The sequence below is a fragment of the Tachysurus fulvidraco genome, chromosome 22 (genome assembly GCF_022655615.1).
Source record: "Tachysurus fulvidraco isolate hzauxx_2018 chromosome 22, HZAU_PFXX_2.0, whole genome shotgun sequence".
NCBI classification, from domain to species: domain Eukaryota; kingdom Metazoa; phylum Chordata; class Actinopteri; order Siluriformes; family Bagridae; genus Tachysurus; species Tachysurus fulvidraco.
The window spans coordinates 18,152,449-18,164,910 of NC_062539.1; the positions used below are offsets into that span (position 1 = coordinate 18,152,449).

General features: G+C 36.8%; 2 protein-coding genes across 4 annotated transcripts in view; both read left to right on the forward strand.

Annotated features, from left to right (window-relative positions):
* The first annotated feature begins 1,762 nt into the window (after positions 1-1,762).
* On the forward strand, positions 1,763-8,069 carry ech1 (enoyl CoA hydratase 1, peroxisomal). Of its 3 annotated transcripts, none has more exons than XM_027162131.2 (10): positions 1,763-1,991; positions 3,022-3,205; positions 3,381-3,469; positions 4,298-4,422; positions 5,267-5,315; positions 5,515-5,579; positions 6,083-6,153; positions 6,235-6,306; positions 7,194-7,344; positions 7,640-8,069. In XM_027162131.2, the coding sequence occupies exons 1-10, from the start codon at positions 1,961-1,963 to the stop codon at positions 7,742-7,744; spliced, it is 942 nt and encodes a 313-aa protein (XP_027017932.2). In that variant the 5' UTR covers positions 1,763-1,960; the 3' UTR covers positions 7,745-8,069. The 3 variants fall into 3 exon arrangements, with proteins under 3 accessions (XP_027017932.2, XP_027017934.2, XP_027017935.2); XM_027162133.2 differs by having other exon boundaries at positions 3,037-3,205; XM_027162134.2 differs by having other exon boundaries at positions 1,773-1,860; positions 3,037-3,205.
* A 3,347-nt stretch (positions 8,070-11,416) lies between these two features.
* Positions 11,417-12,462, forward strand: part of LOC113652839 (thymus-specific serine protease) — a 7,553-nt gene continuing 6,507 nt past the window's right edge. Inside the window, exons 1-4 of the mRNA XM_047806047.1 lie at positions 11,417-11,611; positions 11,693-11,792; positions 11,896-12,025; positions 12,105-12,228. Of these exons, the coding sequence (XP_047662003.1) occupies positions 11,417-11,611; positions 11,693-11,792; positions 11,896-12,025; positions 12,105-12,228 (549 nt within the window). The remainder of the gene's footprint in view (positions 11,612-11,692; positions 11,793-11,895; positions 12,026-12,104; positions 12,229-12,462) is intronic.

Below are 12,462 nucleotides of genomic sequence, written 5' to 3' on the forward strand. Positions count from 1 at the left end.
TCACAAAACACTGGATGGCAAATTTTTAATAATTAATATCGATAATTTAATCAGCAGTAAAAATCTGATACTGAAATGATACAGAAGAATACAGACCACATACAGACCTCATTACTGTACGATCCATCATCCATGTATCATCCATCCATCCAGTGAAAGAGTAGCACAAGGAAAGTTGCTGTTAACAACCCAAAGTTTTTCTGTTCTTTTCCTCTTAAATGTAAGAACATAAACTGCACCTTTTATTCACCTGATCATCACACCTCACTAAATATACAGCAGACTTAAATTCATGGGTCATTTATTCATAGTTGAATTATAATCATTTCCAGAAAACATCATTTGTTGATATATATAATAGACTATAATGATAAAACCTGTCATGAAGTCATAGTTATCCACAATATGTTCAAAGTGAACATCCTTCCTGCACTTTTTTGGCCTTGTTGTAAAAAATTGTTGGAGAAATAATTTATAATCCCCTTTTCTGGTGTCTGCATTCCTGTCTGAATGTATAGATCCTCAGGTTTTATCTTTGTGTCTTGGGGCACTTTACCTTGTTACTCTTTCTTTTGGGATGCTCGGTAGAGATGGCTGAATTCCTATCAAAGCATTTAGGGATATAAATCTCTGATAATCTTTGATAGTTTGGATACTTTGGACAGTATGATACTAAAAATCCTGTAAATATCCAAAAGCATCAAGGAGGAAGATTAAACAGGATTATTAGGTCTCTACAAATGACTTCTGGCAGAACAGTGAACATCTCTCTTCTGCCTGGTGTCCTCTTTATGCTTTAACTTTATTTTGTGCAAAAACATTTTACAAAACTATGACAGAATAGAGTATGAGATTAGATAAGAATAGATTGTGGTGTGATCCCACAACATCTGAACAAGTGTATACAGCATCTGTAACAAGGAATACAAACAGTATGCTAACGGATGTCAGATGAAGGTCTTTTAAACTGATAAATACACCAATCTTAATATAAAGTCTTAATATACTGTAGTTTTTCTTTTTGTAAGAGAGACAAAGTAAGAATTTTATTGTAAGGTCTAAACCATCGTGTTTTCACTGTGCACACGACAATAAACCTCAGAACCATCTTAAAGTTGGAAGCTGGATAAATGGGTAAGTGTAAAGATCTGAGTCACTGAGTGGTGATGGCCGGACCAGCGGGTCGGAGCATCAACAACCCTGAAGGTCTTGTGGGGTATTTCTGGTGTTCAGGGGTTAGTAAGTTCCACCAGGTGAGTGGGTCACGACCACAGAAGTCTCACTGATGTGTACGGAGGAGTAAATGATGGTCTGTCTGCTTTGTTCCCACAGAAAAGCTTCTGGAGCACAAATTACTTAATAAATGTTAACTCATATTGAACATTAACTCATACTGAACACTAATGATCTCATACTGAACCCTAATGATCTCATACTGAACCCTAATGATCTCATACTGAACCCTAATGATCTCATACTGAACCCTAATGATCTCATACTGAACCCTAATGATCTCATACTGAACATTAATTAACTCATACTGAACATTACAAGTGATGAATGAATAAAAGTCATTTATTTATTCTGTCCATTTTAGTTTGATTTTAATGAGAGCAGAAGATAAGGTTTACATGTCTACCAGTCTCATTAATAAATATAAACATAATAATAATATATATATATAATGTTAGTAATATGCACCATGCTAACAAACAATCTATAAACAGATTCAGGTTTATGTCCCTTCTCAGGCGCCGTAGGAGCACAAACCGAACCATCATGGCGTCCATTATAAATATTTATAAAGCGCAGTGAATTCCGGCTGAATCCCAATCGGATAAACAGTAAACTACATAGTGTGTAAGACACCGTATTAAACCCTACATAGTGCCTTTATACACACAGGAAGGCGTTTGGACTTTGTATCTGTACTTTAACCTGAATATCTGTACAAAGAGCAATGAACTGCTTCGTGAGAGCTGCTTTAGGGAGTAAGTGAGTGGGGACGTGTAATAACATGTAAATAACATGTAACATAACATGTAATATAACATGTAAAGTAATCTGTAAATAACATGTAATATAACCTGTAATATAACATGTAATATAACATGTAAAGTAACACGTAAAGTAATCTGTAAAGAACATGTAATATAACATGTAAAGTAATCTGTAAATAACATGTAATATAACATGTAATATATCATGTGATCTAACATGTGAACTAACATGTTAATAACATGTAAATAACCTGTAATATAACATGTAAACTAACATGAGGACATGTAAACTAACCTGTAAACTAACATGAGGACATGTAAACTAACATGAGGACATGTAAACTAACCTGTAAACTAACATGAGGACATGTAAACTAACATGTAAACTAACATGTAAACTAACATGAGGACATGTAAACTAACATGAGGACATGTAAACTAACCTGTAAACTAACATGAGGACATGTAAACTAACATGTAAACTAACATGTAAACTAACATGAGGACATGTAAACTAACATGTAAACTAACATGAGGACATGTAAACTAACATGTAAACTAACATGAGGACATGTTTTAACATGAGGACATGTAAACTAACATGTAAACTAACATGAGGACATGTAAACTAACATGAGGACATGTAAACTAACATGAGGACATGTAAACTAACATGTAAACTAACATGAGGACATGTAAACTAACATGTAAACTAACATGAGGACATGTAAACTAACATGTAAACTAACATGAGGACATGTAAACTAACATGTAAACTAACATGAGGACATGTTTTAACATGAGGACATGTAAACTAACCTGTAAACTAACATGAGGACATGTAAACTAACATGTAAACTAACATGAGGACATGTAAACTAACATGTAAACTAACATGAGGACATGTAAACTAACATGTAAACTAACATGAGGACATGTAAACTAACATGTAAACTAACATGAGGACATGTAAACTAACATGTAAACTAACATGAGGACATGTAATCCAACATGAGACTAGGGTTACTTTTTGCAGACAGGGGCCGGTTGTTTCCTACTCTGAGTGCTGCTCGAGCCATGTCGTCTTCAGGAGGTCCCACACCACCCTTCACCACCCTGTCAGTCACCCACCCGGATCATCACATCACTCATGTAGAGCTGCATCGACCAGAGAAACGCAACGCCATGAACAAGGCGTACTGGAGGTATGTTTTTCAGTCACTCTTTTAAAATAAATGGACATTGCTATTAATCTGGTGCTTTGGACCTCATTGTTCTGTTATGCAAGTTATAGGCTTTATTCTCTGCTGTAGTCAACATTGCATGACAACATCATTAATGCTGGTTTGTGTTCATTTGTATGTGTTTTTTCCCTCACAGTGAAATGGTCGATTGCTTTAATCAGATTGCTGAAGACTCCGAGTGCCGTGCGGTGGTGTTCTCAGGTGCCGGGAAAATGTTCACTGCAGGTACAGAAATACAGGATTCTATTCAGAATAGGAAATGTCCTGTTCTTTTACTTACATTGTCGTTCATCATTTAAGCAATCGCTCCATGTGCTACAACTACAACACTAAGTGAAGAAGTGAATCTGGAATTTAGGACTTCGAAATCATAAGTCGTTCTAATTATTGATGTGCCCGAGTATTCAAATACCCAGTTAACCCTTCAGGGTGCCATCATTTCAGTATTCAGTTTAATTCAGTTTAATGTTATTCCCACAGTGTTTATTAATGAAGGGACATTTTCAAAGAGCAGCTTTATATAAATGTATAAAATCAGGATCTAAAATTTACATTTATCACTTTACTAATAAACTCCCAGAAGACGATATTATGGAGAAACCTTGAGAGGAACCAGACTGAGAAGGGAAGCCATTCTCATCTGGAAGCCATTCTCATCCAGAGAGTGTGATCATAAATCATTTCTCTTCTAATTCTGTAACAGGGAGATGAATTCTATTGTTAATGTGAATTCTGTTTTCTTGAAGTTATCAACTGAAGACTAAAACACTAAAACACAAGTGTTAATAATTCTTGAGAACGATCCTTTACTTTTGGCACATTCAATGAATCAGATAGTTGTTCATTAACTCAATACTGGACATTTCCTTTTTGTGCTCGGATCTTCATCAGTTGATCGTTTGAAGATTTCAGCAGGAAGGAATTAGTGTTAAGTCTGTAATGATCTCAGAAATGACTCTGACTAACCTGTTAGTTCCTCAGTCCAGTGTCACCCAGATGAGGATGATGTTCTGAGTCTGGTTTCTTTCAATAGTCCACTTTCATTCTCTATAGGTATTGACCTTATGGACATTGCTGGTGATTTGCTGCAGCCCCGGGGAGACGATCCAGCTCGGATTGCATGGTATCTCCGTGCCGTCGTGGCCAAATATCAGAACACATTCTCAGTCATTGAAAAGGTAAAGTTTATTTTATTTATGTTACACTGCATAGAAATAAATCAGATAATGTTTAATCTATGTTTAATCCGGAACAGCTAGTTATTACTAGACCTGGGTGTCAAAAAATAATTTTATTTATTTATTTATTTATTTAGATTCATATTAAAAATTTTCATATTCAATTTGTATTTGTCACATAAACATCAATACACAGTACAACGTCCAGGGAAATGTTTTCGACTGTCCGTGTCATAAAAAGTAGAATAAAAATAGAAGTGACATTAAAAATAGAAATAATAAATCCCTTGTCCTGTGACTCCTAATGCTGGTTGTTCCATCGTTCCTCAATTGGAACTAAACTGTTGTCATTTAATGCATGTTTAATACTTTAATGTAAAAATTAATACTGTTCATGAGACCTTTTATGGTGGATGCGACATGTAAACAAATAAATAAGACACTTCAGATTGTTGATTTGGTGAATTTTCTATAAGAAGCGGTTTATTTAGTAAATCTTTGACATAAGAACCCCATCAGGATGGACAGATTTGTTATGTGCCAAAGCTTCTTTAACAACATTAAGCCTAACTACTGCATAGAATGTAATATTTTACATGTTAATGAATAGAAAATCGCAATTATTGGCAAATTGCTGTGGTATAAGAGGAATAAAACACTTCAGAATGTTCAGTTCTTTAGATTCTTCATTTGTTTGTGTTTTTTTGTTTCCAATAGAATTCACACAGTTAATAATCTATTATGTAGATTTAATAATTCTATTAATAAGTAATCATAGTGATGTAGATTGGAGTAATAGATCGATTGTCGTGTGAACTGAATTTTGTGTCTGATGTGTCTGCAGTGTCCCAAACCCGTTGTGGTGGCTGTTCATGGCGCGTGTATAGGTGCAGGTCTGTTGGGAGATTTAATTACAATCGTCTCGTACAGCAAACAATATTTCTACAGAACTTTCCAGAGTTGTGGTGTCATTTTTCCTACAAAGCTTTAAGCATCAGACAGTTTGCTTTTACTGGAGCTGGCATGCTATATTTAGCTTCAGAAGAATGAGTTACTGACAGTTTTGTGTGTATCTGATTTCCTCTTCGGCAGGACTGGATCTAATCACAGCCTGTGATATTCGTCTGTGCACGCAGGACGCCTGGTTTCAGGTGAAGGTATGAGGAATATCAAAGTCATGCATCGCTTAATTACACTTTCACAAGTTATTTTTATCTCCAAACTCATTTACATATCTAGTTAGTAAGTAATCAGAATAAATAAGCTGATTATTTTGACTCGTATAAACAGTCCCAGTAAAAGAGTTGACCACAAGGGGGCGCATAATGAACAGACGTTCAAAATAAACCACATTGTGCATGAAATCTGAATCTACCTCCAATTCTATGTTGCTATTTTAGTATTTATAAAAGAAAAATGCTGAAACTTTTTAAAAGAGAAAAACGAAGCAGTTTTATAAATGTGGTGTAGCCGTAAACGTCTGTAGGTTAACAAACACCTAGAGTTAAACCTCAATCAGTCATGAAGCATCAGAATACTTCATCAAAACTAAATCAAAAATATCCCTTTATATCATAACTGATAAAAATATAACCAGCTCTCAGTAGTGCATTTAGAACGTCAGGTCCTGTTGTGTTTATTTTTTTTGAATATTCTTTAGGAGGTAGATATTGGCCTGGCAGCAGACGTAGGAACCCTGCAGCGTCTCCCTAAAGTGATCGGCAGTCGTAGGTAAGAATGATGATAAACTCTGAAGTAATGTACGGATCTAATGGAAAAGTTTTCTCTAACGTTTTCTCTTTTTTCTGTCAGCTTGGTGAACGAGTTAGCGCTTACTGCGAGGAAGATGTATTCTGACGAAGCCAAGAGCTGTGGACTGGTCAGGTACTGTGTCTCCGATTTAGGTTTATGTAAGACCTGAAGGGGGAAAAGTGTGCACATGTGATTAACACATCATTTATGTAGAGCCACGTGAGAGTCTCTGTGTGTGTGTGTGTGTGTGTGTGTGTGTGTGTGTGTGTGTGTGTGTGTGTGTGTGTATGAGACTGTTAGAATATTAATATTATGAAGTCACAATAGTAGGAAGCCCCTTTTTAAAAGTACACGGTGACTTAGTGGTTAGCACGTTCACCTCACACCTCCAGGGTCGGGGGTTCGATTCCCACCTGTGTGGAGTTTGCATGTTCTCCCCGTGCCTCAGGGGTTTCCTCCGGGTACTCCGGTTTCCTCCCCCGGTCCAAAGACATGCATGGTAGGTTGATTGGCATCTCTGGAAAATTGTCCGTAGTGTGTGTGTGTGTGTGTGTGTGTGTGTGTGTGTGTGTGTGTGTGTGTGTGTGTGTGTGTGTGAATGAGAGTGTGTGTGTAACCTGTGATGGGTTGGCACTCCGTCCAGAGTGTATCCTGCCTCGATGCCCGATGACGCCTGAGAGGCACAAGTTCGGATAAGCGGTAGAAAATGAATGAATGAACGAAGGTATTAAAAGCAAAGAGAGATTTTTATTAAAGAATATTCTAGCAGTTTACTCTTTATCTTAATATTATTATTATTTAGTTGCCTGATTTTGTTTTATTAAATTTTTTTTCATTATCAAATCTACATGGATGTTTTAGTTTTTAGTTTACTAAAGTAACTATTTTATCTAAAGTAATATGTTATCTTACTGAATGCAATGTTAGTTAAAATAAAATACGTTAATAAAACTTTGGGGTGTACAGTTTGTTTTTCACGTATCTGTATTATTTAGTATAAACCTTCTTCATCTCCGCAGTCGTGTGTTTCCTGATAAAGACTCGATGATTGCTGGAGCTCTGGAAATAGCAAGCGAGATCGCAGGCCGGAGTCCAGTCGCCGTCCAGGGAACTAAAATCAACCTCCTGTACTCCAGAGACCACAGCGTGACTGATGGACTGGACTACATGGTAAACATCCGCCTCAGACATGTCCAGCATTTTGAGGTTTTAAGGAGATCAGCGAAGTACAACAGAATTTATACAACAGATTCACATTTTTCCCCCTTGTTCTTGCCTCCTGTCAGTACAACCTGTTCCCAGAACAAGGGAACAAATGCTTATAGCTGCTATAACATGAATTAACATGAAATGTAACTACAAAAGGATAAAAACTAGCCTGTGTTATTTTTTTATGTATAATGTTGTAGTCACATATAAATTTTGGCACATGCCAACATGTGAGATTTCTCCTCTTCATCTCCAGGCCACTTGGAACATGAGCATGTTACAGACTCAGGACCTGATGAAGTCCGCGCAGGCCGCTCTGGAGAAGAAGAGCCCTAAAGACGTGACCTTCTCTAAGCTTTAAATTAGGAGGAGATGATTATCAGGGCTGGTGGAAGTGGCTCGTTAACCCAACTGTGAAACAGAGATTTCATCCTCCACATGTTTTAGTTCTTCCTGCTAAGTGTAAAGTTTTATTAGTCTTTTCATTAGACTGATTAAAGGACTGATGACCAGAATGGAAATGATAGATTATTTGTTAAACATGTAGATTATTATTTGCGGGTGTAACAAATGCTCTAAAGCTTATTCTGTGTGTTAACATGTACATGAGACGTACTTATTTTCTGCTATTTCTGTGTGACTGCAGAATTCAGTGCAAATAAAATAAAAATTCAGTGAAATTTGTACTAAACTGTCACGTTTTGTCTTTCATGTATGATTTATGGCTGAACATCTAAAGGTCTTATGGTCTTTTTGTATGAGGATGTCCACCAAATGTCATACAGTTTAATACAGTTTAAAACACCATTAATCACAATCAGGGCCTTAAGGGAAAGTTTTAAACGTGCTTTCTAATGCCTGAACGTCACTAAGCGTTGTTGGAGCAAACCTTCCTTCCATCTGTCCATTTTCTGTATAATTTATCCTACACAGGCTCACTATCTATGGGAAACTCTGGGTGGGTTACCAACTCATCACAGAGCACAATTCAGGTTGGTGCAGAGCTCCTGCCTCAAGTGGAAGAGTTTATCTTGGGGTCTTGTTCACGAGAGACGGAGCGAGAGATCGACAGGCGAATAGGTGTATCCTCTGCAGTGATGCGGTCGATATACCGGTCTGTTGTGGTAAAGAAAGAGCTGAGCTGTAAGCCGAAAGGACAAGATCCCGAGATACAGGCGACCGATATGAGTTTCCTCCGCAGGGTGGCTGGGCGCTCCCCTCCAGCATGCTACCCTCGTAGTATCTTCAATGTGCCCTAATCTACACTGAAGTGGTTACTGGAACACAACGTTGAGTTTTAAACTATTAAAAATCTTAAAGTCAGTGTAATTATCGTGAGATATTGAGCATGGACTTGTGATAGAACCTAACAATATCTGGGTCAACAACCTCCAGCAGGGGAGACTTATAATATAGACTTATAATATAGACTTATAATATAGACTTATAATATAGACTTATAATATAGACTCATAATATAGACTCATAATATAGACTCATGATATAGACTTATAATATAGACTCATAATATAGACTCATAATATAGACTCATAATATAGACTTATAATATAGACTCATAATATAGACTCATAATATAGACTTATAATATAGACTCATAATATAGACTTATAATATAGACTCATAATATAGACTCATTATATAGACTTATAATATAGACTCATAATATAGACTTATAATATAGACTTATAATATAGACTCATAATATAGACTCATTATATAGACTCATAATATAGACTTATAATATAGACTCATAATATAGACTCATAATATAGACTTATAATATAGACTTATAATAGTTGGTGTGATGATCATTTTGAAAGCGTATTTTTGTAGAATGTGAAATTTTTCACTGCGTGTGCTATTCATTGTATATATTAATGCTGGCTCATTTATCTGAAGGGTGCCGATAGTTCTAAGTAACGTGATACGAGTCTATAGCAGGGGTATCATATGGTTATTTGAGCGTCCTGGTTTTAAGTTAGCATTGCTGTCTGCTCTATTTAAAGATATTAATATGGATGTGTAGACAGCATAAAGCTCAGTGCTGATGCTAAACTTTAAGTGCTTTAAGGTCTTCAGTCACTTCTGAGCAGGTTTACATACACACGGTGAACAGAGTAGTGTCAAGAGGATTCCAGAGAAGCAGCTAAAAGCTAAATCCTATAGTGAAACCTGTCCCATCATGGCTCCATCCATCGTTCAGTGGGGGGTGATGATCCTTGTCCTTGATTTTGCTTCCTCAGGTAAGACCAGTTCTTTACATTAACATGTTAGAATTGATTTCTTAATGAAGTTCTCCCAGCTGAGAGCGATTTGCTCTGTTAAATATCATTGCTTTTGAGCTAATAAGAAACATTCCAGTAAAGATGAAGATCTCATGTTTTAAATATTGGTGTGAAAATAGATGTTTACTGTAGAAGAGTCCAGTTAATCTCCACCCCAAACCACATGAAATATTTTTAGACTGAATTAATGAATGTATTTGCAAAAAAGGAGAACCTGGTGTTTATTACCATCTCACTGCCAGGAGATGTGAGTGTTCTGAGGTTCTCTGATGTAACAGGGAAACATTGCTTGTACGGTTGCCATGGTGATCAACATAAAGGATAAACAGGACATCAAAGTGCATTGTTTCTAATGTAGGAAAATGTTAACTAAATGTTAAATAAAGTTAAATTAATATTTCATTCTCAGTTTATTTTCATGTCCCAATATTCCATCATTTATATAGAGCTTAAGTGAAGATCATCTGTTAAATGTGTGAGAAACATTGAGATTATATAAGTTGTTCGGTGGGGAGCACGGTGGCTTAGTGGTCAGCACGTTTGCCTCCCACCTCCAGGGTTGGGGGTTCGATTCCTACCTCCGCCTTGTGTCTGTGGAGTTTGCATGTTCTCCCCGTGCCTCGGGGGTTTCCTCCGGGTACTCCGGTTTCCTCCCCCTGTCCAAAGACATGCATGGTAGGTTGATTGGTATCTCTGGAAAATTGTCCGTAGTGTGTGAGTGTGTGAGTGAATGAGAGTGTGTGTGTGTGCCCTGTGATGGGTTGGCAAGCCGTCCAGGGTGTATCCTGCCTCGATGCCCGAGACGCCTTCGTGTTCCTAAAGTCATTATGACTCCAAGACCAATATAAGTACTATGAGTTTTTTTATGAAGCCTGAACCTAATGATATCATGGTGTGTTGAATATCACTGAAAGTGAAGCTTCTACACACATCTCACATAATATTTACCCAACAACGACGGCGAGACGATATTTCAGCAACTCAAGCCCTTTTCAAGCTGCTCATCATATGGCAAAGTGTCAAAAAAACTAAAAGCGTTTATTATTCAGAGATAGAAATTCAGGCCACTTCTTATATACTGTCAGATTTCCGATTAATCTCAGAACGTTTATTATATATAATACTTTTTTAAATCTATTTTATAATAATTTTTTTATAATAATATATACTATATACTATACTAATATAATAATAATTTTTTTCACGATAAAATACGTTTCCATATACAGTATTTTTTTTGTTAGCCAGCTAACCGACCTGACGTGATTACATAATAGTAAGAGAACTATATTGCTAATGCTAGCTGTTTAGGTAACATAAAGTTCGCCAGCAGATTTAGTTTGTGATTTAGTTTGTTTTTGAATATATGTTTACTGCTATTATTAGCCAGCTAGCTGACATTAGCTGACTAAGAAATATCACATATGTATCTAGTAACTGACATGATTTTCTAATACTGGGATTCATCACGGCTAATGCGAGCTATTTAGATAACGTAAGCTACGATGACGGAATTTCATGGAATTTTTTATATATATTCACTGCTAATATTAGCCAGTACTAGCTAGCTGACAATATCCGCTAGCTACATTAAGCTAAACTGACAGGATTTCACAATGCTTAATTAAGGTCAACTAACAATTCTAAACCATTACAAAACGTTAGCATCACTCACAGAATTTATTAGCTTTTTTATTTTTGAGTAATATTCATTGCTATTACTAGATATGAGCTGGTCAAATTTTGTCTGTAATGCTTTAATAGGGCGAGTGCTCTGGAAGCTGAAGGAACGTGTGTATTCTATCTATGAACAAAGAGCTGAACATCACTTAATGTTAACACACAGATCTCATGTTGTTGAGGGTCGAATTCTCCAGAGACTTGACCATTTTAATGGCAGAAGCAAGGACACCATCTCTCAGGTACAAACCTACACACGTTTTACAAATTATTATACACCAACAACAAGACTCTTATTATGTGCTCTTTTATTTATGGCACAGAAATTCATAGTGAATGAAGCTTACTGGAAAAAACCTGATGGTCCGGTGTTTCTCTACATTAGCGGTGAAGGCCCTCTGTCGAAATACAGCGTGTTGGCTGGTACTTTATCTTTTTATTGTTCTTCTGAAGAACTATCTGAAGAATCAGTCATTTGTTAATCTGTTATTCTCTCACCTGGTCAATAAAATCTTCTGTTCCTCAGGTCACTATGTGGCCATGGCAGAGAAACACGGAGCCCTGCTGGTGGCGCTCGAACACCGTTTCTACGGGTCGAGCGTTAATGCTGATGGACTGGAGCTTCTGAGTCTGCAGCACCTCTCCAGTCAGCAGGCGTGAGTGAACAACCCTGGATGAAGATTACACAGTACATATTTTGATTATTAAAATCTTCACCGATTTTCTTTTGCTCAGTCTTGCAGATCTGGCAAATTTCCACAGCTTTATCTGTCAGAAATATGGTCTCACTGACAAGAACATCTGGATCAGCTTTGGGGGCTCGTATGCTGGCGCTCTCTCTGCCTGGTTCAGGGGAAAGGTGATAAATGAGTCACAAAGTAATTGGGTTTTTTTTAGGTGAAAGGTGATTTAAAGGTTTTTATTCATTTACACAATAAACAAGTGCGGTGTTGATGGATGATGAACTGAAACATATTTTCTGCAGTATGTATGAACAAATGACCTTCTACATGATCATCAGTCATGCGGTTTATTTAATGCCATTAAAATGTCATCGGTCTCAAGGTGCCAAACGTGTGCCATGAAACATCCC

Coding starts and splice junctions, on each gene's coding strand:
- ech1 (XM_027162131.2), top strand. CDS start 1,961: ATGAACTGCTTCGTGAGAGCTGCTTTAGGGA. Junction 3,470..4,297: donor CGGGAAAATGTTCACTGCAG/GTACAGAAATAC, acceptor CATTCTCTATAG/GTATTGACCTTATGGACATT. Junction 6,154..6,234: donor AAAGTGATCGGCAGTCGTAG/GTAAGAATGATG, acceptor TTTTTCTGTCAG/CTTGGTGAACGAGTTAGCGC.